This window comes from Mercenaria mercenaria, chromosome 7 (genome assembly GCF_021730395.1).
Source record: "Mercenaria mercenaria strain notata chromosome 7, MADL_Memer_1, whole genome shotgun sequence".
In the NCBI taxonomy this organism is placed as follows: Eukaryota; Metazoa; Mollusca; class Bivalvia; order Venerida; family Veneridae; genus Mercenaria; species Mercenaria mercenaria.
The window spans coordinates 77,416,025-77,443,184 of NC_069367.1; the positions used below are offsets into that span (position 1 = coordinate 77,416,025).

Here is a 27,160-nt window from a genome sequence, read left to right on the forward strand (position 1 = left end):
CTTATAGTTTTTGAAAAAAGGTGACCTAAACAAAACTTTAACCAAGAAACACAAATTTTCCAAGTACAAAAAGGGCCATAATTTTATCAAAATGCATATCAGAGTTATGGTTCTTGGCTTACATAGTCCCCTAATGATGATAAACAAGTGTGCAAAGTTTCAAAGCTGTAGCTCTTACAGTGTTTGAAAAAAGGTGGACCTAAACAAAAAATTTAACCAATGCCGACACTAACGATTAAGTGAAGACAAAACCTCATATATTTTTTTCAAAAATCAGAAGAGCTAAAAATTAAAAAACAGTTTTTAATCATTTAAAGGGCAACAACTCTAGGCTTAGTGTAAAGATTTACTCCACATTTGCAGGAAACCATGCTCCAGCTAATACAAATGATATAAACTAAAGTTTACATAACATCTTAGATTCTATCATCCACTGACAAACATGCTTTTTTTGAAGCCGTAATGCACACTTGTAAATCTTTCAAACTATACCAAATGTTAACTATCAAATTGCTGTCTTACCTCTATGATTTTACTGTCTATGGGAGAGTAAGAATGCCACATGTTTCTATCATCCTTCCATTGCCAGATGACAGCATCCACATGGGTCAGTGATCCTTTCCTCATTAAATTATCTATTGCAAATATCCCATCTGATGGCAACACTGGTAGCAACTCCCTATAAATTATACAAATTCAGAGTTCTCTAAAATTACCTATTATTAGCAGGTGTATATAAGTTGTAAATTTGTGATAAAGAAATATACAGTTTACTGATCTGACAGTTAACTGGTTTCTTTTGAGCATTGTTTCATCTTTTCTACAAACTGAAAACTTTCAAAATGCTAGCTGCTGAATTCTGTGTTCCAAAGCATTCTCCAATGTACTAGTTTGATTTGATATGCTTAAGTTAATTGAAATGACTGATATTAACTTTAAACACAAGAAAGCATGGCCCATTTGCCATGGGAACCATTCGCTACAATTTCATTGAAGTATCTCAAACTTGTTTCATGTGGTTCTAAAATGCTAATTTTCTAATATAAAATTCTAACCATGTCACTTTGTTTTGCACTAAAGTGGCTTAATAAAGTTATGAGTCAATGTGAATACTAAACAGCATTCATCTGTGTTTTACTTGTATTGAAATTGAGTTGTTTATATTAGTAGAAGTAGAGAGAAATGCAATGACAGCAAAAACCTTACAGCAAGAAAATGACTGTTTTCACATGACATTAAAATGAAGGTATCAATATATTACTTTTATCATTTCTTTAAAGACATTGGTTTAAATAACTGTTTTTCCTTCAGTACTTTTCAATATTCCATTAATACTAGAACATGTTTATAGACAATGCCCACAAAATGATCAACTTTCTTCCTGCATATAGATGACAACTTACTTTCGTAAAGTAAAGTGAAATATTACAATGAAAACATACCCTATTAAACAAACTATTTCATAAAGTTCCTGTGGAGTTCTAGAGACCAATTCTATACTCTTTGTAGCTTCTTCTGAAGTTCCAACAAGTAGATAACACAGTGTATCAGCAACCTCTGAAATGTTACAAAAATCATATTTCAGTATCTTTGTAAATGAAATCCTTCAACTGAAAGTTAGAAGCAACCAACAAAATGAAATGAAACTTTGTATCAAGTCAATATTGTAACCATTTCATTCTTCACTATCATGTCTGTTATTCATATTTACAACTGTCAAAACAAAAGAAGTCTAACACATCACTGAGTCTAGAGAATTTCAATTTCTAACGCATACAGTTATGCAGTTTGTTTATCAAAATCTTGCACCTTTTTTCTACAGTATTTAAATGAAATACGGCAGTCAGTTAAGCAAACGATTCCCTACCAGCAATGTAATTTAGCTTATTCTCTGCACATAACTGACAACCTTAAACATAATGTCTTAAGTCAACCATCACTGTGACTGAAAACAAATGCAATGCTGTTGATTTGAACATATAATCTCCTGACTGAAACTCCTGTATTCAATCGGTCTGAAATATTTGAGTAGAAAAGTCAGCTATTTTCAAATTTGGACATTGTTCTGTACAATCCTGAAATGTGTAGAGATTCAATAAAATCAGATCATTTTGAAGGCATGGAATTGCAAGGGGACATTGCAGACTTGCAGCAGACAAAGCAATGGAAATTTCATTAAATTTTCTTTGCTACAATGTGATTTTGTAGAACAACCAAACCTTCACATAAAAGAAGTTAGAGAACAGTTCATTTACTTACTCTGTCTAAGTAGGACGACAGCAAGGTCAGGACAGTTTCCACACATTATGGCCAGCATACGTATCACCATTACAAACGTCCCAGTGCTTACAACTGGTGGGCTCACAACAAGCTGTAAAAGTAATATACTGAATACATATTTTCTTTTATACCAAAAAACAATGATGCTGGTGTACTAATCTGACTTCAGTATTTTGAGATGGATATTGGTTCGTTTTTTGTTTGTTTTTGTTTTGTTCTTGTGTCTAAAGTGGCACCAACACAATTTTGATCATACTGAAATTTTCTGAACTTAGGTGCATGCCCTTTTCTGCATTTTACAGGCATGAGAAATTACCCAGAGTTGAAACAAGGACCTCCTGCTAGAGGGTTTCCAGCCACAGAGTTGTACATCCTAAATGGGGTAATAGGATGGAAATAATCAGTGACCTTTAACCATTACGTGATGATTCTTCGAAGAATTTTTGTTTGTTTGGGTTTAACATCACAAAAACACAATTATAGGCGATATGGTGACTTACTGGCTTTTGATGGGGAAGGAAGACTCCAGGTGCCCCTCCGAGCATTATACTATCACTAGCGAGCACCGACTTTCTGTAAGCCAGCTTTATGGCTTCCTCACATGAAGAATTCAATGCCCAAGTGAAGCTTAAGCCCACATCGGTGAAGGGCAAGTGATCGGTCAGTGGCTTTAACCACTTGGCCATAGAGGCCCCAATTTTTGAAGTAAACTAGAGCTATCACTAAAGGTGATGAATGTACCCCCCGCATGCACTGACACAGTACATTGCAATTTGAGGCACACAAGATTGCATAATTACGTGGACTGTATGTATATAGACTGTATGTATACAGTAAAGTAACAAAAAACAAAGTCCCATAACTATGCAGAATATTTATCTAAAAGAATGTAACATGCACCATGTACAACTAGGGTTGGTACTGATCACTTGTGTGAAGTTTCATTAAATTATGTGTAAGGGTTTGGTAGATTAGGCATGCACAAGATTGCATATGCAGACTGTATGTACATAGTATGTTAACAAGAAACAAAGTCCCATAACTCTGCAATTTTTGTCACTGAAAGAACCTAACATGCACCATGCACAACTACTGTTGATACTGATCACTTGTGTGAAGTTTCATTAAATTGTGTCAAGGGGATGAGGAGAGATGGTGCGCACAAGATTGTGTCTATGTATATAGTACAGTAACAAAAAAACAAAGTCCCATAACTCTGCAAATTTTTTTTCTGAAAGAACCTAACATGCCCCATGCACAACTACTGTTGTTACTGATCACTTGTGTGAAGTTTCATTAAATTGTGTCAAGGGGATCAGGAGAGATGGTGCGCACAAGATTGTGTCTATGTATATAGTATAGTAACAAAAAAACAAAGTCCCATAACTCTGCAAATTTTTTTTCTAAAAGAACCTAACATGCCCCATGCACAACTACTGTTGGTACTGATCACTTGTGTGAAGTTTCATTAAATTGTGTCAAGGGGATCAGGAGAGATGGTGCGCACAAGATTGTGTCTATGTATATAGTATAGTAACAAAAAAACAAAGTCCCATAACTCTGCAAATTTTTTTTCTAAAAGAACCTAACATGCCCCATGCACAACTACTGTTGGTACTGATCACTTGTGTGAAGTTTCATTAAATTCTGTCAAGGGGATAAGGAGAGATGGAGCGCACAAGATTGCGTCTACGGACAGACGGACAGACAGACAACCTGAAACCAGTATACCCCCCCTTACAACTTTGTTGTCGGGGGGTACAAATATGGAAAATGGGACGCCTTAAATTTTGTTTAATAATAAAGATTTAAAATGAAAAGAAGCTGCCAATGCAACAAGAGCTGTCCGTAAGACAGCCAAGCTCGACTATTCGAAATATTGTCCCAGAAGCAGGAAAATATTATCCAAAAAGGTTAAATATCAAAAGAGTTTTAAGTTCAAAAGGGGGAATAATTTGACCAAAATGCATATCAGTTATGGGACTTGCTGCTATCAACTAGTTTTATAACCCCGAAGACACATGTGAAGTTTCAATTCAATATCTGCATTAGTTTTGGAGATAGTAACTTGCATGTAAAACTTTAACCAAAATTTTCTAAGTCTAAAAGGGGGCATAATTTGCTCAAAATACATGTCAGAGTTATGGATCTTGACCCAGTGAGGTTGGTAATTGATCTAGAAAAAGAAAAAATAAGTTTCAAATCTATATGCCTTTTAGAAATAGCTGTATGTACTTGCACGCAAAACTTTAACCAGAATTTTCTAAGTCCAAAAGGGGGCATAATTTGGCCAAAATAAAGGTCAGAGTTATGGGACTTGCTGCTATCAACTAGATTTATAACCCCGAAGACACATGTGAAGTCTCAAATCAATATCTGCTTAGTTTTGGAGATAGTAACTTGCATGTAAAACTTTAACCAAAATTTTCTAAGTCTAAAAGGGGGCATAATTTGCTCAAAATACATGTCAGAGTTATGGATCTTGACCCAGTGAGGTTGGTAATTGATCTAGAAAAAGAAAAAATAAGTTTCAAATCTATATGCCTTTTAGAAATAGCTGTATGTACTTGCACGCAAAACTTTAACCAGAATTTTCTAAGTCCAAAAGGGGGCATAATTTGGTTAAAATGAAAGTCAGAGTTATGGGACTTGCTGCTATCAACTAGTTTTATAACCCCGAAGACACATGTGAAGTTTCAATTCAATATCTGCATTAGTTTTGGAGATAGTAACTTGCATGTAAAACTTTAACCAAAATTTTCTAAGTCCAAAAGGGGGCATAATTTGCTCAAAATACATGTCAGAGTTATGGGACTTGACCCAAAGAGGTTGGTAATTGACCTAGAAAAAGAAAAAATAAGTTTCAAAGCTATATGCCTTTAATTGATGGCTGTATGTACTTGCATGCAAAAACTTAACCAAGGTGTGACGCCGACACCGACGCCAGGGTGAGTAGAATAGCTAGACTATTCTTCGAATAGTCGAGCTAAAAATAATCATCCATATCCCAAACTAAAGAACAAAGTTTTACCAGTTGCTGAATGTTTGTGAGAAGACCCTGTACAGCTATCTCCTTTAGTATTCTTCTGTCATTCTGGAAATTGTCAACAAGGCGAGCAAAACACAGGCACACACTTTCCACAGACCTCTTGTCCTGAAAAATATACAGTTAACTGTACATAGTTCACAGATAGATGTAAAATCATGTTTAACTGTTATATGAGTAAAAGTGGTAGGATTATACCCGACAAAGTCCAGATTTATACTGTTCGCTAGTATATAATATATGTAAACCTTATTTAATCCTTTTTTACCATAATGTATCTAAAATGTAAACCACAACTATAAATAAAGGTATTACACAGTTCAAATAAAACTAATACTGTCCCATTAAAAATCACCGACATACATATCAATCTGGACAGTTAGGTGGTAAATATATCTGACCTGACAGTTTTCTAACCTACACATGTGAGGTTACATTTCACTATACATTGTTAATATATCAAATATAGCAGAAATTTTCTCAATCCTGTCTATGCATATACTTCAACAGAATATATTTCTATGTAATAAGTACATATATAAATTAATCCAGGCAAGTAGAACTATAACAAGCTCTTCTTCTACTTGGAAATGACTTAAACTAAAGCATTTTACAACAAACTTAGAGCAATCAGTGAAAGTAATGAATACTCCCACAACAACCCAATTTCAAAGGAAATAAGGGCTATACTATGTTTGGACACTGAAAACAAACATTTAAGGAGATCATGCATTTGAAATTTCACTGGAATCAGTTGTATCAAGTGTGATTGTAGTTTGTGCCGTAATAATTTTTCAACAAACCAGACAATTTCTATATTCCCCACCCCTTTCTGTTCTATTCAATAGGGATATAATATCAAGTAGGTATTACCTGGTGTGTAAGCCTTGCACTCAGCAACGGTACAGAATCTCTGATATAGTGGAACTCTTCACTGGTCATATTGAGAACACAGTTGGCAGTGATTGCTAGAGCACAACGCTGGGCATTTATACTGAAGAAATCCAGGAACATCAAACATGCTGCAATACCTCCCTGAAATATGAAAAAAGAAACATAGTATTGTATTCTTACAGGAAGATCTTAATAACCGGTGTAATTCTTTTACGTGATATATAGACAGGCATAAAATTTGCAGACATGAGAAGTAACTTTGATGAAAAAATAGACATTTACTACTGTTTTAAGCAACAAGATAATAAACCTGATTTTGTAAAGCAACAGACCTTTTTTATTAACATATAACAGACATCACATAAATCTAGTATATTATATAATATTCTCTGTCATATTCAGAATTATTACCTTGTTACTCAAAATTGTTGGGTTTACAGTCACAGAGACATACTTTTAGGTCATATGGTAGCTTTCCAGCTTTATTGTGATGAAAGACCCAAGGTGTTAGTCTGGGCATTATTTTAGGTACACATCGGTACCTGGGTAGAACCACAATACTTCAGTGTGGGCTGGAGGGCTTCCTTCTACACCCAAAAGCCAGGTTTTGAACAAACAAGGCTATGGGGCAAGTGCTTCGAATTCACTAACCCTAACTACTCATCCACTGAGGCCTGCAAAACTATATTTAAGATACTTACAGCTTGTAAAATGGCCTTGCTGTGTTTCTTTGACAGTGATTCCAGGCCTGTCAAGGCTTGTTCTGCCACATCCATACACTGTATAACTTGTAACTGTAAAAAGGAAAACATCTTTCTTGTCTCAATGAAATAGTGTATAACTTAGAAATTTTCGCATCATTTTTTTTACCTAATAGAAATGTGTAAACTACTAAAAATAGGTAGGCTTTGAAACTTAAATGAAAATACATTCTTTTATGTTGCTACTAACTAACGTAGTGATATATTCTATTAAGCAATAACTTCTATCACATTTCCTCAACTGTAAAACAGAACATTTTGCTAAAAACTCCACATTCGAAATTGTTTTACCATACCTAATTGATATGGATTCATTTATAACTATAGTATAGTGATTTACCTTTTCTAAAAACACTGGTACTGCATCAACGACAACTGCAGAGGACCTAGGAAGGGCTTCCATCATGTATGTGAGAGCCCTACAGGCATGATTCATCATATCAAAGTTGTGTTCCATTTGTAGCAGTGTAATTAAGGCTGGTACAACTTGCTTCACTGGGAAACCTGCCAATGTGTCTTCATTCCCCATTACCAACATCTGTAATTAAGCAAGAAACATAAAATTTCCTGACATAAAATACATGGCATAATTAATGGCTTTTGGAGATTCTGACCATGTTTTATGTTTACATAAGATAGAAAATGTTAACAAAGTTTTTCTATGATTTAACCTATGGATCTAGTTTCTTCAACAAGATGGCCTAGTTTTGAACTTCACCAAGATTACATTAGACATGACTACATGTACATAAAGTAAAAATGTCGGCCCAGTTTCAAGCCTGATCTAGATTTTACAGAAACATCTATTCTGAAGAAGTTTTAAAAAGATGCACACAATACGTCCATTTTTCCAAATGAGGCATATAAAATCATTTAATGGCATTAATCTGAATTGGTTTTTATCAAAAATTATCCAGCAGTAAGTCTGATAACTAGGGAACTTTATATAAAGTTTCAATCCATCACATTTAATTGTTTCCGAAAAACAGCTTGATAGTTATTTGTATACAAAACATAAACCCAGTTTTCTAAGTCAAAAACCATAAATCAAATTAAGTTCCACCAACAGTTACTAAATTGGTTACTGCACTTGGTTTGATAACTAGGGGGCCATGTGTGACGTTTCTGCACTTGGTTTGATAACTAGGGGGCCATGTGTGACGTTTCTGCACTTGGTTTGATAACTAGGGGGCCATGTGTGACGTTTCTGCACCTGGTTTGATAACTAGGGGGCCATGTGTGACGTTTCTGCACCTGGTTTGATAACTAGGGGGCCATGTGTGAAGTTTCTGCACTTGGTTTGATAACTAGGGGGGCATGTGTGACGTTTCTGCACTTGGTTTGATAACTAGGGGGGCATGTGTGAAGTTTCTGCACTTGGTTTGATAACTAGGGGGGCATGTGTGACGTTTCTGCACTTGGTATGATAACTTGGGGGGCATGTGTGACGTTTGAAGTTTCTGCACCTGGTTTGATAACTAGGGGGCCATGTGTGACGTTTCTGCACTTGGTTTGATAACTAGGGGGGCATGTGTGACGTTTCTGCATTTGGTTTGATAACTAGGGGGCCATGTGTGACGTTTCTGCACTTGGTTTGATAACTAGGGGGCCATGTGTGACGTTTCTGCACTTGGTTTGATAACTAGGGGGCCATGTGTGACGTTTCTGCACTTGGTTTGATAACTTGGGGGCCATGTGTTAAGATTCTGCACTTGGTTTGATAACTAGGAGGGCCATGTGTGAAGTTTCAACCCAGCAAATGTATTTGTTTTTCAAGATACAGCTTCATAGTGGTGCAAAAAATTTAAACCAATTTCTCTGTAAGAAAACCATAATTCAAAATAAATTCCTTTTTTCAGTTATCAAACTTAATTACTGCAGTGGGTTTAATGACTAGGAAGCTTTGTGTGAAGTTTCAATCTAACACAAGTTTCTGAGATAAAGCCAGACAGTTGTATGTAAAACTTCAAATGCATTTTGCAAGTAAAAACAACAAGAGCTGTCTGATGACAGCACGCTCGAAGATTGTTTCTCCTGGTGTAGACTTTGATAGTAAATAGCTATTTTAAGTTTCAAGTCAAAAGTTTTGTCAGTAACAGTGACATTTGACATTATCAAAAACTTTAAAACCAAAAATTCTAAGTTAAAAAGGGGCATAACTCAAATTCAAATCAGGAGTTATGGGGATTGCTTCTCCTGGTGTAGACTTTGATACTTAATAAGCAGTTTAAGTTTCAAGTCAAAAGCTTTGATAGCAACAGAGATATTTGACTTAAAAACTTTAACCAAAAAATTAAATTAAAAAGGGGCATAACTCTGTCAAAATTCATATCAGAGTTATGGGGATTATTTCTCCTGGTGTAGACTTTGATAGTAAATAACTATTTCAAGTTTCAAGTCAATAGCTTTGATAGTAACAGAGATATCTGACTTTATCAAAAACGTTAACCAACGGCCACGCCGACGCAGACGTTGAGTGCAATAGCTCTACTTTTTCTTTGAAAAGTCTAGCTAAAAAGGCTATAATTCATATTAAAATGCACCAAGAGTTATAAAACTTGGTTGTTACCTTGACGAGTTAACATAGGAGCCTAAAAAAACAGGCATATAAAACGGAAATAATCTGGCTTGACTTTTATCAAAAATTAATGGGTTTAACATCACACAGTCACAATTATATGTCATTTGATGACTTTCCAGCTTTTGATGGTGAAGACCCCAGGTGCCCCTCCCTGCACTGTTTCATCACAGGCAAGCACCTGGGTAGAACCACTGACCTTCCGTAAACCAGCTGAAGTGAGGTTCGAACACACATTAGCTAAGGGCAAGTGATTTGAAGTCAGCGACCTCAACCACTCTGCCACAGAGGCCCCCAGCCTGACAGACTATCATACTAGAAAGGCATATTGAAACTTGTGTATTATTTATACCTGGCACATTTCAATGACAGCAGACAGCTGCTGGTCTTCATTCCCTGTTGCCTGTAAACCCTGTAACAACTGCTGGGCTTTGTTCACTGCAAAACAAATTATTGGCAATGCAAGCTTGTTTCGTTATTCAATTTCAGAATTAAAGATATAATCTGCAAGTTAACAGCTAAGTTCTAAATTGCGATCAACTTAAATCCAAGAGGAGCGTTGGTCTGTTGTTGAGATGTAGGTCACTCAACTATTAATAATGCCTCGCCAAACCCATTAGGGTCGTGGTACTGAACCAGTCAAACAAACAAGTTAATAAAATCGGGTTAATAATAAGCTCAAAAGCTACAACTGATAAAAACAGTGTTTTGTTATGTCCTGGCAGGAGCTATTATAAAGCAGGTCAAGTCCATGCCTTACTCACAAGATACATTTTTAATTTTAGCAATTTCAATACATTAATTTTGTTGTGGAATGTCATGTACTCAGTAATCTCTAGGAGTCACCTAATAGAGAATGGAGGAATCACACATAAATAAATAATGGAATGAAAATAATGTAGTTGCTACAGGTCTTCTCCCTTAATGTTACAAAGTATGTACATACTTGAACTATTACTGCCCATTGTTCTGTGTAGTAACTGGTGCATTCTGGGACCAAGTGCTCCAAACAGCTGTGATGGCAGACCCCTTGCCTCCAGTAAAGCTATAAATAGAAATCATAACTTATATTTACAATGTTTCAACACTTCTTCAAATGTTTCTTCGCATAAACTACAAAAGTCCAACCTTGCCATTACTGTCACCTTGAAAAAGAGCAAACTTGATCCTCATTTTCAATCTCATTCTATATATGACTGCCATTTAAAAATGGTTACATTTGAGTTCACAGGACAAACTGCAATTTCTGGTAAATCAAGAATAATTACCTTGAAGTCTGCCCATATCAGCCTCCTCGGACTCGCTCTCTGACGTCATTGCAGTTGCACCTCCAGTACTTGGAGCTGGAATTAGAGAATAAAAGAATTATACAAAGTGTTCTGCATTTTTCACATGACTTCACAGATTCTACTCACAGTCTACAATATTTCTACCTTACTTCTGTCTATAATTTTACAGTTCATTTTCTCTTTTGGACAAGTGTTACTTTTATACCTTACATTTCTCAGAAACTCAAACAAGAGCTCTGCCTGCAGACCCCTGACCTACACAGCAATTTTTTTCCTTCTTTATAAAGTATCAGAAAAAGGACCTTTTCCCCCAATTCAAAAAATGACAATTTTCCCCATTTTCCAAGCAAAAAACTCCCAAAAAGGCAAAGAAAACTGGTCAAATTGTCTAACGGTTTGGTATTTTATTGACTCGTACATGCAAAAGAAATTTTAAGTTTGCAGATCTATTAATGATTGCTTGCTTTCAATTTTATAAGAAGTACAGGCCTATGCCACAATTCTTCCCAATTCAGTCCGTACTGGACCTTTTCCCAAAGTGACAAAAAAAAAAGCTAGTTCAAATACTCTGTGCATTGTCTCATTGCCACCTACCTATAAACTAAGTTTGAAGTCAATACTTTTCATAGATATAAAAGTCATGCTCCGGACATGAATTAAGACGGATGGACTGACAGAAGGACGGACAAACGTACATGCCATCACATAATACATCCTGTTTTTCCAAAATGAGCATATAAAAAGAGTTATTGCTCTTGGCCTGCTTAATCAACTGATGATGATAAAAAAATGTATAAAGTTTCGAGGCTATAGTATTCTACGAAAGAACAAGAGATGTTTGAAGAAGACTTTTTAATAATCAGAAAAGCTAGAAAAATTAAGTTTATTTCAATAATGTGACAGAACTATAGCTCACCAAGTCCTGTTGACTGTGTATTATCATCTTGAGGTGTCTTTGAAGGACCTCCCCCTCCCGACACAGAGTTCTCGCTGTCTGACATGAGTGCTGATAGTGGTTTGGCTATTCCCCCTCCACTCGTACTACAACTTGCTGCCACAGTTGACCCAGATCCCTGGGCTGTTGGTGGATTAGTACGACCTTGCTGGTGACGCTTGGACAGTGAAGAAGACTGCCGACCACTGTATCAAATAAAGGGAAGTTTATGTATAACCATAACAGAAGTTCTTCTTGCACTTCTAATTCTTTAATGAACAGTAAACCTATTGTTGCTTGTCTTTACACTATTCATTAGATTTTACAATTTTGTTGACCTAAAGATGACATAAGTAGAGTAACAAGCAGGGATCGAATTTAACGGTCGCTAACTCGCGAAATTCGAGTAAGAATAAAAAAATGCGAGTAGGAAATAATGGCACTCGAATATTTTTGCGACCGCGTCCGAAAATCAACGCATTCGCTCAAACTGTCCTTTGTGCTTTTTAAAACTACTTTAGGGTAATTTTACCGATAACCACGTGACCGATTGTAGACGCTTGTCGTTTTATACAAATGTAATTATCGGATATTTAAGTAAGCGTCTATACGATATTTGTTTACGATTTGCTGCCGTGGTTCGCAACATGGATGGAAAATAAATAAAATAACTAGTTTCTTCGGGAGAAAAAGGCCCGCGGAGGCTGCCAATGACAGTGAAAGCAAGGGGAGTGACCCCAAAGAACCTAAAGCAACATCGGCCGTTTCGACGACGAGTACTTCGGTTCGTACCGCTCAAACCACAAAGTCCCGGTCTAACCCCACGGCATCTGTCAAAACTGTAAAAAAAATGGGAATCCGAGCTAAATATTAAAACTTTTGTATGAAACAAAAGAAAATGATGACAATATAAGTAAAAACGTTACACTGGTACCTTGTGGCTTTATTGTTAGAAATTTTCATGTAATAGTCAGACAGTGGATAAGTTTGTATGAATAAATAACAAAAACATTTGAGGTTTTTATAGTTTACTTTCAAGTCAGTCAGTAAACACAACAGCAGAGCTGTACATAAAACAACAAAAAATATCACTTTAGGTTATACAATTTAGTGAGCAAACAACCTCTAAATAATTGCTAGTGGAACTAACCATTTTGCTAGTGGAAAAAAATGGCACTAGCAAAAAATTGCTAGTGGAAAAAAAAGTTAAATTCGATCCCTGACAAGATTACACTTTTTGTGTCCTTTTCACTAAATCAAGGACCATAACTCTGGTCTGGCTGTGTGAAATCCAAAACAGAACACCAGGTGCAAAAGTTCACATGCTTTATAAGTTTGTTTGTTTGTTTTGGGTTTAATGCCGTTTTTCAACAGTATTTCAGTTATGTAACGGCGGGCAGTTAACCTAACCAGTGTTCCTGGATTCTGCACCAGTACAAACCTGTTCTCCGCAAGTAACTGCCAACTTCCCCACATGAATCAGAGGTGGAGGACTAATGATTTCAGACGCAATGTCGTTTATCAAATAGTCACGGAGAACACACACCCCGCCCGGGGATCGAACTTGCGACCCTGCGATCCGTCGCTCTACCTACTGAGCTAAGCGGGCGGGTGCTTTATAAGAATAGCCTGTTTTATGACTCTTATAAATCAAATACTGTTTGAGATATATGTGACACAAACTTTTATGCCCTTAATGCATATTTTGGCTATTCCTAAATTTTGGGGTCCACCAAAAATGCCTTAAACTTCCTTAAATTTCAAAACCACAGACTTGCTTAGTTCAAACTTCTATCACATTCTAACAATTTTATTTATAAAGGCAGAGATACTCACCTACTACTAGCACAGGAGCCCGTCTTCTTTGCCCGAGTATGCCGCCGTAAGCTGTTCAGCTCCGGCGGAGATGACTTTGAAGTAGAACTCCCCGTAGCACCTTTTGGACTCTCCAATTTGTGAGAACTTTTGTCTTTCTTTTTTGCCTTTTTATCCAACTTGGATTTTTTCTTTGGTGGCTGTGTTGGGTTATTGTCTCTAGAATAACTAGTACCAGCAATAATAAAACTAGCTGGCAATGCCTGTTCGTGAATACCGTGATTAGTAACACTGACTTCTATTTTTTTCTCCAACTTAATATCACTGTCAGTTCTAGATTCCACCTTGCTGCACTTAGCAACAGGTTCTACAACAGAAGTTGATGATTTTGCTACGTTTGAACGTTTACGAGACACACGGTATGTTCCCACCTCAGCACGTGACTGTGCTTGCGTACTTGGCCTAAGACTTTGTTTTATTGACCTTGATAAAGTCTGACCAGTCCCACACTCCTCTATTTTACCTTTAAATGTATCACTAAACAACGATGACGCTGAGGATTTTCCTGATGATATATTATGTGAAGTGCACTCAGTGTTAGGAATGTCCGCTACACTTACAGACCAAGTTCTAGTGGATTTGACCCTAACCTCAGTTTCCTTTCCTTTTCTAGCTTTTTTAACCAGTCTACACTTTTCACAATTCCCAGTCAGCAGACCCTCACTAGACACAGATGTTAAACTAGAGCCGCTATTGCTCCTTGTCTTTGAAGAGCTCACAGAAACTTTAGAGGAACGTGATGATACTGCCGAAGCAGTCTCTAAGTCAATGCTTGATAAAGAACTTGATGCTGCAGACACCGGACCACTCCTTTTTCTAGATCTTGATGATGACTTTGATGAAGAATTTTTAACAGATGCTGAACTTGCAGATGACTTTGCACAAGATGAATTAACTCCACTTCTTTCACTGAACACACCCGAGGCAGACCTATCTCTGCCCTTTGTCCCACTACTACCTGGTGGTGATGTTGACAATACACCTACACTTTCTTCACTTTGTGACCTTTTCCTACCCCTGTCTACCTTTGTACTAGAGTTTGACTGTAGAGAAGTTTTAGATTTAGAACTACCAGAACTAGATCTCCTTCTTCTCTGTGTAGAAAATTCTGTAGAGCTCTCTGATGAATTGGCGTTCAAATTCTGATTAACGTTTATTCCAAATTTCTGCAACAGGACAAACACAAACAAAAATGAAAATCGTGAATCCATAAATTTTCATTAGTAGTCTTGAAACTGATAGAAGAAGGTTTTATACATTTATACTTTCCTTCTTTGCTTTTGGAGACCACCATGTACATCAAGGCAGTGCAGGACTATAAAATGATATCAACAGGACTTTTCTCACTATAAACCTTCCTTAAAAGGAGGCAGTCCCAAAGCTAAAAGTATGTTGTTTTCCCTGACTGTGAACTTAAAATTCCCAAATGATTTTTAAGTTTTAAAGTGTTTGCTGTTTTACAAAAGTTCAACTTTAAATCTTTACGTAAGTAAACAGTTACAGTTATACTGCTGAACAATTACTAAAATGCCATTCCAAATTTGTAAATACATGTATTACACACACAAAATAACTTTGTAATCAGTATTGTCACTTATTTTTTTTTCGACAATTTTGAGAAAATTTTCCCAATCCAACCAAAGTGGCATTCCCAAAATGATGACAAAGAGGCCTGAAAGAAGGGAATTAAATGGAAAAAATAAAATAAGAATCTATATCAGAAGTCCATTTCAGGATCTGAAGAAAACTTCCAAAGAAGACACCTATGCACAACATCTCCTATAGTTGGGAAAAAATCACTGGCATACCTTTTCTCTTGAGCCTTCCCTGACAGGTTTTTCTTGCTTGATTGTAACCTCAGTGTCCTCTGATTGCCTATCCCTACTCCTTGTCCGCCTTGCTATGGCTGGACTGCTAATCTCTCTAAAATCATTTAAAAGAAATGTTCAATATCAACCTTAGGCCACTTAAAATATTCTGCTTAACTTAAAGTTACAACAGGACTGGAACAATTTATTGTAAGTGCTATTTTTCCAAACATATTCATATACAGTCTAATATGCGTGATGAAAATATGCCTACCTATACAGTCCTTTTTACAGTATTAAGATAGATACCTTTAGCATTGGAAATTAAAGCAGTGTTTTGGTAAGAATTTGGAAACAATTACAGTAGTTCACCTACTATAAAGGTTCTGCATTAACCAGAAGTGACGATTCAACATCATGCATCTGGAAAACCTAAAATAATGCCTTGCAATTGTTATATACGTAGCATTAATCTTGCTGGGCATCTTTTATATCACATATATCTACTGTTTAACAGTCAGCAGCTTCTTTCAGAAAACTTTGATGATAAGACAGGTTTTAATGTAAAATAATTCAAACATATTACATATGAATTACGGACAATATATTTTGCCATTTAACTGAAAATAGGTAGATATACAGCTAAGAAAATCTTCATTAAAATTCACACTGTGGAACTTTATCTGTATGCAAAACTGTCATCAAAGAAGTGACTTTCCTTTGTATTTACTTATTTTCTTGGATTTAATATCGCACTGACAAAATTTTATGTCATATGGCAACTTTTGAATTTTAATGGTGGAGTAAGACCCCAGTGCTGCAGGTAACCCTCAGTGCCTTATTTCATCATGAGCGGGCAGAATCACCAACCTTTCTAGGCCAGCCATATGGCTTCCTCAAATGAAGAATTCAACGCCCCAAGAATCCCATTTTGATAACTGACTGTAGGACCAGTATTTTCAAATCAGCCTTGGAAATAACAAGCTTATCATAAGCCTATCTTTTTTACTGGCTGAATTTTTTCAGAAACAAATGCTTTGACAAAACAAGAGCACCGCCTTGCAGGTGCAGACGCTCATTTGATTTTTTTGTCTCTGTATAATAGAAATATTGTCCTACCCATGATTTTCTAAGTCAAAAAGAGGCCATAATTATTGCAAAAAGCAATGTAGAGTTACGGTACTTGCTATGCAGAGACAGCTTTTAACTGCAAATGACTGCCCCAAGATTTAAAGCAATAGCTTTGACCTTTAAGGAGAAAAACTGACCTAAACACAAAACTTAACTAAGAAATCCGATATTTTCTAAGTCCAAAACGGGCCATAATTCTTGCAAAAAGCAGGATAGAGTTATGTTTCTAGCTGTACAGAGTCAGCTACTGATGGTGAACAAGTGTTGTAAGTTTTAAAGCAATAGCTTTGATTGTTTAGGAGAAAAGCTGACCTAAACATAAAACTTCACCAGGCAACGGCAACGCCAACACCGATGCAGATCAAGAGATGACAATAACTGATCATTTCTTTTTTAAATCAGATGAGCTAAAAATGTTTAATAGAATTCTACACTGCAGAATAAACATGAAGATTTAAAATAGTAACAATTTATTATCACCAAAGAGACCACTGTTTCTTTGTAGTGACTGACATGTTGATAATTTTTGTACTCCATTTTATTATACATTTTGCATGGCTATACCATCTGCAAGAACTGCTGGCTCTGAATCTAATCTAACCGATGCAAGTTGTCCAGTGTTCTTACCTATTTGTGTGTCTGGTCCCTGCGGTACAGTGTTCTTACCAATTTATGTGTCTGCCCCCTACTGTAGTGTTCTTACCAATTTGTGTGTCTGGCCCCTGCTGTACAGTGTTCTTAGCAATTTGTGTGTCTGGCCCCTGCTGTAGTGTTCTTACCCGTTTGTGTGTCTGGTCCCTGCTGTACAGTGTTCTTATCCATTTGTGTGTCTGGCCCCTGCTGTACAGTGTTCTTACCCATTTGTGTGTCTGACCCCTGCTGTACAGTGTTCTTAGCAATTTGTGTGTCTGGCCCCTGCTGTACAGTGTTCTTAGCAATTTGTGTGTCTGGCCCATACTGTAGTGTTCTTACCCGTTTGTGTGTCTGGTCCCTGCTGTACAGTGTTCTTATCCATTTGTGTGTCTGGCCCCTGCTGTACAGTGTTCTTACCCATTTGTGTGTCTGGCCCCTGCTGTACAGTGTTCTTAGCAATTTGTGTGTCTGGCCCATACTGTAGTGTTCTTACCTGTTTGTGTGTCTGGTCCCTGCTGTACAGTGTCCTTACCCATTTGTGTGTCTGGCCCCTGCTGTAGTGTTCCTACCCATTTGTGTGTCTGGCCCCTGCTGTACAGTGTTCTTACCCATTTGTGTGTCTGACCCTTGCTGTACAGTGTTCTTAGCAATTTGTGTGTCTGGCCCATACTGTAGTGTTCTTACCTCAATACCTGTTTGTGTGTCTGGTCCCTGCTGTACAGTGTCCTTACCCATTTGTGCGTCTGGCCCCTGCTGTACAGTGTTCTTACCTATTTGTGTGTCTGGCCCCTGCAGTAGTGTTCCTACCTATTTGTGTGTCTGGCCCCTGCTGTAGTGTTCTTACCCATTTGTGTGTCTGGCCCCTGCTGTACAGTGTTCTTACCCATTTGTGTGTCTGGCCCCTGCTGTAGTGTTCTTACCCATTTGTGTGTCTGGCCCCTGCTGTACAGTGTTCTTACCCATTTGTGTGTCTGGCCCCTGCTGTAGTGTTCTTACCATTTGTGTGTCTGGCCCCTGCTGTACAGTGTTCTTACCTATTTACGTGTCTGGCCCCTGCTGTAGTGTTCTTACCCATTTGTGTGTCTGGCCCCTGCTGTACAGTGTTCTTACCTATTTGTGTGTCTGGCCCCTGTTTTGCGTGTGTGTTGTTTACTCCCCCCACTAGACTGACAATCAACTGGATCGGCCATAGGCACCACACCTCATCTGGCTCATGCCAGGATTAGCCAGGATTGTAGCTGCAAAGAAAAGAAAATTTCTGTAATTTCCAGGTGTTTTCATATTAATATATATAGGCCATTTCAGCTTAAAATCCTTGGCTGAAAATGCAACCTTAAGTACAATTTTTCTCACCCTGTACCACTTGAATTTCCAAGATCTAAGATAAGCCACAATAAGCTTGTTATGATGATAATAACATTACAAGTAATTATAAGCATAATAAATGTTTTTGTTTTTATCTATTTTGAATCATACTTCAGTCATTCAACATTTATTTTGAAGACTTTAACCTATCACAATGAACCGAATACCACATGGAGATATTTCTAAAGCCTTTAAATGATATTTAATTATCAGCAGTGATCATCTTTGTTCCTCAGATCTCATTGCTTCTTTTGAAGCAGGCAAATCCCAATTTGATTTCGTTAAATAAAAGAAGGGTATTTGTTTCATTCTATTAAAGGGGTCAATGTTTTGCAGATTGCACATTTCACAAAATTAATGATCTTGCTTTAAATCTCATTGTTTAAGTTCTGTTCTTATATGCTTGTCTCTGTTAAAACACTCTTACGCTAGAATGACGTCACATTAACATGCGATGACGTCAAAGTTTTTGTTATCTAATGTTTGAGATTAAGGGCATATCAGAATCAAAATAATTTATAGCACAAGCCTGCTTTAACACTATTTATACACTCGGGTGGTAATAGTCGTTCAAATAATTTCACTCGGGCTATGCCCTCATGAAATTATTATGCCCAACATATAACCACCCATCGTGCAAAATAGTTAAAGCACTCTTTTGCTATAAATTATTTCTTAAGTGAATTTGATGTTGAACAACATCAAGTTTGTGAATACCAATACTTATACAGGTAAATAATATAATGAAAAAAAAAAACAAAAAACAAAAACAGAAACATGTGTAATTGATTGTGGTTGTTTCCAGTTCCAAATCGAGAAAAATGTCAAGAAACAGAAAACACTACTGAATACATGAATGATGTGATCATTGCATTACACGTGCCTCCTAAAATGATTGACAATATGAGAATAATGGGGCAATATTCATCCCAAGTTTACCTATAAGGAAGTGGAAGTAAAATTTAAATGAAATTGTTCTTTGGTATGTGTGTGCTGGAGTTGAGTGGTAATGTGGCGATGGGTGGAGGTTTGATAGGTTTTATGTGGCGGTGGTGACAACACAATAAACTAAAAGTGACATTGCCTTTTTTAAGTGGGGGAAAGGCTTGAGCAATTTGGTTTGTAATTAATGATATATACCAAGTTTCATTTCAATTGGATGGAAACTATAGGAGTTGAGTGCCAAAGTGTGATGATCAGAATTCAGATGGATCTTCCAAAGAGTAAATACCTCCAAGATCTTCAATATCAAGGGTTTAATAGGCTTTCCACAGATAATAAACAAGCTGTAACAGAATTTATTTGATTTCGGTAATAAAGTAAACTGAAACAGACAGCAACAAAAGTATAACAAATACCTTGAAATATCAGTTGACAAAATCTTAGTGAGCATCCTGATTTTGAAGATATACAAGATCTAAATTTTACTTTGAAGAATTGTCTAATGACAGTGCGTTCGACTATTGAAGCCTTTCTACCTAATACTAGCTTACATTCAGAAGCTTTAGAAACATCTATAACCACAAAACAATGGCAAAACAAGGAGCTGCATTCAATAAACGCTTGATGCCCCTGGTGGCATCCTTGTCGATACAAAGCAACCCAAGTCCAAAACAAGGTCAAGGTCAAACTGAGGTCAGGTGATGTTTGAAGATGAGGAATGGTCACAGGTTACATCTGTATTAATAGTATCAATTCATTTTTGTAAGTGGTATTAATGCTAGACGAAAGAGTCCCATTTGGTTAACCAAGAGATGGCCAATATAAAGCAACCTAAGTACAAAATGAGGTCAAGGTCAAACTGAGGTCAGGTGATGTTTGAAGATGAGGAATGGTCACAGGTTACATCTGTTTTAGTATCAATTCATTCGTGTAAGCGGTATTGATGCTAGATGAAATGGTCCCATTTGGTTAACCAAGAGATGGCCCATATAAAGCAACCTCAGTCCAAAATGAGGTCAAGGTCAAACTGAGGTCAGGTGATGTCTGAAGATGAGGAATGGTCACAGGTTACATCTGCATTAGTATCAAGTCATTCTAGTAAGGGGTATTGACGGTCCCATTTGGTTAACCTCGTACGGACGGACGGACGAACGGACAGGACGATCACTATATGCCTCCCGCATCAGTAGATGCCGGGGGCATAAAAAGCACTGAAAGCCTTGAATGCAACAGAAAAATCAACAGTTTCAGGTACGATTTTTCCCAGTTTTCGCCAATAGCAGATGCATTTTTGCAAGTATTTCATTGAAATAGCCTAGCTACTTCTTGCTGGTTTAGAATGGAACAGACAATACAAATGTTTCAACATGTTCCACCAGCATCTGTTTCATTTGGTTTCAACTGAACATCTAACATCCATTTGTTGCAAACTTCTCAAACACGTAATTCATAGCAACGTTATTTCACATCTTGACAATCATAAAATTTTAACAGATGCCCTTTGATTTGACCTGGAGACCTAGTTTTTGACCCCAGATGACCCAATATCGAACTCGTCTAAGATTTTATTGAGGGCAACATTCTGACTAAGTTTCATTAAGACTGGGCCAAAATTGTGACCTCTGGAGTGTTAACAAGCTTTTCCTTTGATTTGACCTGGTGACCTAGCTTTTGACCTCAGATGACCCAATATCGAACTTGTCCAAGATTTAATTGAGGGTAACATTCTGACCAAGTTTCATTAAGATTGGGCCAAAATTGTGACCTCTAGAGTGTTAACAGTCAAATTGTTGACGACAGACACAGGGCGATCACAAAAGCTCACCTTTGAGCACTTCATGCTCAGGTGAGCTAATAAAAACTAGAAAATGCTTTTGTAAAAAAGCGCATGTCTCCCCCAATGCAAAGTCCTATAGGCAAGAAGTCAATAGGGGTCAGGAGCGAAAGTCAAAGAGACACTGATGGTTGGCTGCAATAGGGATTATCTACTTGGCATGTCCAGTCATCCCGCTAAATTTCAACACTCTTGGCCTAGTGGTTCTCAAGTCACTGTTCAGGCCCCTGTCACCTTGACCTTTGATCAAGTGACCTCAAAATAAATAGGGGTCATCTACTCTGCATGTCCAATCATCCTATTAAGTTTCAACATTGTAGGTCAAGTGGTTCTCAAGTTATTTCCAAAAAATGATTTTACATGAACAGGCCACTGTGACCTTGACCTTTAATAGACTGACCCCAAAATCAACAGGGGTCATCTACTCTGCATGTTCAATCATCCTATGAAGTTTCAACATTCTGGGTCAAGTGGTTCTCAAGTTATTGATCGGAACTGGTTATCAATGTTCAGGCCCCTGTGACCTTGACTTTTAACGGAGTGACCCCAAAAACAATAGGGGTCATTTACTCTGCATGAACAATCATCCTATGAAGTTTCAACATTCTGGGTCGAGAGGTTTTCAAGTTATTGATTGGATCATCTACTCTGCATGTCCAATCATCCTATTAAGTTTCAACATTGTAGGTCAAGTGGTTCTCAAGTTATTTCCAAAAAATGATTTTACATGAACAGGCCACTGTGACCTTGACCTTTAATAGACTGACCCCAAAATCAACAGGGGTCATCTACTCTGCATGTTCAATCATCCTATGAAGTTTCAACATTCTGGGTCAAGTGGTTCTCAAGTTATTGATCGGAACTGGTTATCAATGTTCAGGCCCCTGTGACCTTGACTTTTAACGGAGTGACCCCAAAAACAATATGGGTCATTTACTCTGCATGAACAATCATCCTATGAAGTTTCAACATTCTGGGTCGAGAGGTTCTCAAGTTATTGATTGGAAATGGTTTTCCATGTTCAGGCCCCTGTGGCCTTGACCTTTAACAGAGTGACCCTAAAATAGTTAGGGGTCATCTACTCTGCATGACCAATCATCCTATGAAGTTTCATCATTCTGGGTCAAGTGGTTCTCAAGTTACTGACCAGAAATGGCTTTCAATGTTCAGGCCCCTGTGACCTTGACCTTTCACAGAGTGACCCCAAAATCGTTAGGGGTCATCTACTCTGCATGACCAATCATCCTATTAAGTTTCAACATTCTGGGTCAAGTGGTTTCCAAGTTACTGACCGGAAATGGTTTTCAATGGTCAGGCCCCTGTGACCTTGACCTTTAATGGAGTGACCCCAAAATCGATAGGGGTCATCTACTTTGCATGTACAATCATCCTATGAAGTTTCAACATTCTGGGTCAAGTGGTTCTCTAGTTATTGAACGGAAATGGTTTTCCATGTTCAGGCCCCTGTGACCTTGACCTTTGATGGAGTGACCCCAAAATCAATAGGGGTCATCTACTCTTTATGACCGATCATCCTATGAAGTTTCAACATTCTGGGTCAAGTGGTTCTCTAGCTATCGCTCAGAAATGGTTTTCAATGTTCAGGCCCCTGTGACCTTGACCTTTGACGGAGTGACCCTAAAATCAATAGGGGTCATCTACTCTTCATGACAAATCATCCTATGAAGTTTAAACATTCTGGGTCAAGTGGTTCTCTAGTTATTGATCGGAAATGGTTTTCAATGTTCAGGCCCCTGTGACCTTGACCTTTGACGGAGTGACCCCAAAATCAATAGGGGTCACCTACTCTTCATGGCCAATCATCCTATGAAGTTTCAACATTCTGGGTCAAGTGGTTCTCTAGTTATTGATCGGAAATGGTTTTCAATGTTCAGGCCCCTGTGACCTTGACCTTTGATGGAGTGACCCCAAAAACAATAGGGGTCGTCTACTCCAGCAGCCCTACAACCCTATGAAGTTTGAAGGTTCTAGGTCAAATGGTTCTCCAGTTATTGCTCGGAAATGAAGTGTGACGTACCGACAGACGGACGGACAGGGCAAAAACAATATGTCTCCTGGGGGAGACATAATAATAAAGCAATTTGAATGATATAAAATTTTGTTCATTAAAAAGAATAGTATTCAATACTGGTCAATTCAGTTTTCGTCCTTGGCAATGTGTCCTAGTCTGGCTTCATTTTGGAAACACTTAAGACTTGTCAATACTAGTTTATTCAATGCTTTTCTTCTTACATTAGCCTTCATTTACACTCATTGAAATGGACAATAATAGTCAATTTGAATTTTGGTCATAAGGAATATATATGGATCCCTAATCAGTAGTCATGTAGCGGTCAATACTGGTCGATTGAATACTTTGATTTTAAAATAAAGTTACCAGGTTCAAGAACTGAGAAAAATTTTCAACACCTTTTTGCTGATGACTGACTGCTTTATTGAGTTATTAACTTCAATAATTAAGTCACCTACTGATGCTGCACAATTACAGATGATTTGAACACTTTGCAAGAATGAGAAAGCACTCCAATTTTAACTAATTAATACAATATTCATAGAACAACATTGTCAACAGTAAGCACTGAAGGTATCTTGGTGTTAACATCTAGTCATAGTTATTCTGGAATACATATTATATTGACATAACAACACGTAAAGACTAAAGCTAATAACACTATGGCCTTCTTAAGACGCAATATAAACGGTTGTTCCCCCCAGGGTAAAGGAAATGTGCTACAAATCATTGGTTAGACAAGTAACTGAATATGCTTCAACAGTCTGAGATCCTTATGCAAAGAAGAACATTATTAAAGTTGAAAAAGTGCAAAAGTGAGAAGCACGGTATGTTTTTGGGACTACAGGCGCACAAGCAGTGTCACGTCTATGCTAAATGAATTATCTTGGCAGAGCTTACAGCAGCACTTCAAAAATGCTAAATGCATCATGATGTATCTATAGAATAATTAACACCATGATTCAGATTCCATAGATCAGCCATATCTGATTGTCCCACCTCTCACTATCTCATGAGGTGGAACTATCACTCGAGGTCATGACATTCGCTAGAATCGCTACCTTGTAGTTGCACCATATTCGAGAAGTCTTCCTCAATAAAGCTCATTTTTTCAGAGTATCACAGTGTTATGGAATGGGTTAGACTTTAGCATGGTTGCAGCCAATACCATCGAGGGCTTCAAAGCCAAGCTGCAATCACAGATCACAAAAAGAACTTCCGCTGATTTTTACCTTTAAGTTTTTAATTGTACAAACAGATATTATACCATTGGCACTGCGATTGTTATCAGCGACGTTGTAAATACTCACTTAAATCTTCTACAATACTCAAGTCTAAATATGAGGGATGAAGTTACGATGAAGAAGAAAAATAGATTTGTCAATTTCCACCGACCAATTTCGTTTTAATTGAAACCGAAATTGATAACATGCAATATAAAACTTTGTTTGAAATATACATGTATTTATTTATTTATTTGTAATGTGTTTTATTTCTCCTCAACATAAAATGTCAGGTTTGCAAAGATTGTCATGCGTGAAAATGTAAGTACAACTTGACAGTTGGCGGTAAAATGAGATGACTGTTGGTAACACTGTCCACAAACACCTTTCATGACTAAAACATTAGTGATTTTGCCTCCAGGCATTATCAAAACAGGTAATTATCAACTGGTAAGGTGTGTATATGACAATTTGATTATTGAAATATTATAGCCAGGCGCGAAGATATTTTAGCCGAGCGCAGGGCTCGCCTGAAAGAGCCTGTGGATAAGCCTGTGAGATATGAAAATTCTCTTGGTTTCAGATCTTTAGAACTGATGCAAATTTAATAATTTCTTAAGAGTTTTGCTATTCACTAACAACTAATCCTTTCCCAGCTTATTTTGAAAAAAACCTGGAGACCAACTGGTTACACACACACCCTGGCTTACTGACAAATCCACACACTTCTTATTTTTACAAGTACCCTCGTCTTAATAACCTCTAAACTGAAACTTTTCTCCTGCTAACACTTGAACTTTTCATGCAGGCAGTATGCCAAGATAATTATGTTAACACTTAATGCAGTTAATGGAAATTTTTTCTCTTGCATTGACTAGTTATGCGTTGTTGTTGTTGTTGTTCTAGTTCGCTATCGTGTAGCTGTTAACTCTAGTGCGAATGTGTTGCCACATCATTGTCATCCTTGGTACTTTTTAAACTCATGTGCTTAAACTCATTTGCTTATTTAATTATATGTCAATATTGGGAAGAAGTTTATTCTGATTCGCTGCTGAAGCGACCAGAATTTTGAATATATTGGCTGAAAACTTCTATTAATTCTCTCCTTGCCTCAACCTTGATATCAGCCAGTTCTCCTACTAGGGTGGCCATTGATATATTTCCACAACTAATATTTTCTCTGTATAGTATTGTCTCTATGTCCCTTTCAAGAGTCTCTCTTTGTTTTGTGAATCTGGCACAATGGAATATGTAATGTTGTGCTGTTTCTGGAACTTTGCATTGGAAGCACATTGCTGATTTTGTTGAATCAATTTTTGACCAGTCTGCATTTAATCTTGTGTGTCCACTTAATAGCTGATTGATCATACAAAAAGTTTCCCTGTTTTCCTCTCCCACCATGTGCCTGTAAAACTCGCGACAGGGGTCGGCAGTATCCAGATATATATCTGTATTAATACACGAAAGGGAAGTTGATCGGTACAACAATGCGCTTCAAACGTATTATTAAATCATTAGTTCCTCACGTAAATAAAGTGCAGATGTTGCAGTGCAAACAATGGTAAGGGAAACCAAATGGATAACTTAATGGCCACAACCAAATGAACCATCACAAAATTAGAATGCTCAAGACTCGGGTCAAGTCAAACAGAATAAGTCTGCGGAACCAGCTACCTGGGAGTCTTACAATGTCCATCTCGTCTATCTATTTACATAAGCCATGTTTAGTTCCATTTTTATGACAATGCTCATGCCTTGTTCCTGCACACTAACGTGTACTTTTGGAAATAAAATTTACAACACCCCACCCACACAAATCCGGATACGTTTGCATAACATGTAATTCGCACTGTTGTGTTCGGTTATATCCTTATTTAAAAACATTTATATTAAAAGATAACATGCTAACATAAACCGTTTCTTTAACAGACAAGAAGACGAGTAATGTGACTTATTCTCAAGCTCTGTGCGATCGTCTCCGATTTTCTACGTTAGAAAAAACTGTCTGTGTGTTCACTTATAAAATACGAACATATAGAAATGATATAGACAACAGACTATCTGACGTAAGTCCTTTAGTACATACTTGTATGGTATACTGCAATATATATCAGGGAAAAGGATGATAAACTGTTAATTTTATGTTTTCTGTGTTTGTTGGGAAACAGATGATCCTTCGGAAAGTGTTGCGTGCGCAGCCGGATTTATTTCCGCTTTAGGTTCGTTAATTTCCGTCACATTGATATGTCTCAAAATACATAAGCATGTTTTTATGTTTACATTAAGTTATTAAACGAATCGTGCTAAACGAATCGCGCTAGTTTTAAAGACCTTTCCAAAACAACTCGGTTAAGAGTCAATTATAAAAACTTCCGTAACTCGGTAATTTCCGTAAAATGAGGCCCGTCTCTTACATATATTGACATAGGCCAATAGATTTTTCTCAGTAATTTCTTCGTGCAGTGAACATTAGTACAGGCCTGAAATCGAAATTAAATGGTAATATGTTAGCCACTATATTTCGGTAAAAAAAGC

At 37.2% G+C, this 27,160-nt stretch overlaps 1 protein-coding gene across 3 annotated transcripts in view; it reads right to left on the reverse strand.

The window, feature by feature from the left end:
• The window catches only part of LOC123553874 (E3 ubiquitin-protein ligase TRIP12-like), a 66,111-nt gene extending 39,285 nt beyond the window's left edge, over nt 1-26,826 (reverse strand). For all 3 annotated transcript variants that reach the window (XR_008371810.1, XM_045343584.2, XM_045343583.2), the window contains exons 1-15: nt 26,712-26,826; nt 18,340-18,467; nt 15,466-15,580; nt 13,619-14,823; nt 11,765-11,988; nt 10,828-10,902; nt 10,506-10,604; nt 9,912-9,997; nt 7,322-7,519; nt 6,922-7,014; nt 6,200-6,361; nt 5,312-5,434; nt 2,260-2,371; nt 1,443-1,557; nt 523-679 (exon numbers count right to left, since the gene is read on the reverse strand). Coding sequence is in view for 2 of the 3 variants with exons in the window: in XM_045343584.2 (XP_045199519.2) it covers nt 523-679; nt 1,443-1,557; nt 2,260-2,371; nt 5,312-5,434; nt 6,200-6,361; nt 6,922-7,014; nt 7,322-7,519; nt 9,912-9,997; nt 10,506-10,604; nt 10,828-10,902; nt 11,765-11,988; nt 13,619-14,823; nt 15,466-15,580; nt 18,340-18,419 (2,844 nt within the window). In the remaining variant the exon portion in view is untranslated. The remainder of the gene's footprint in view (nt 1-522; nt 680-1,442; nt 1,558-2,259; nt 2,372-5,311; nt 5,435-6,199; nt 6,362-6,921; nt 7,015-7,321; nt 7,520-9,911; nt 9,998-10,505; nt 10,605-10,827; nt 10,903-11,764; nt 11,989-13,618; nt 14,824-15,465; nt 15,581-18,339; nt 18,468-26,711) is intronic.
• Between the last annotated feature and the right edge of the window lie 334 nt (nt 26,827-27,160).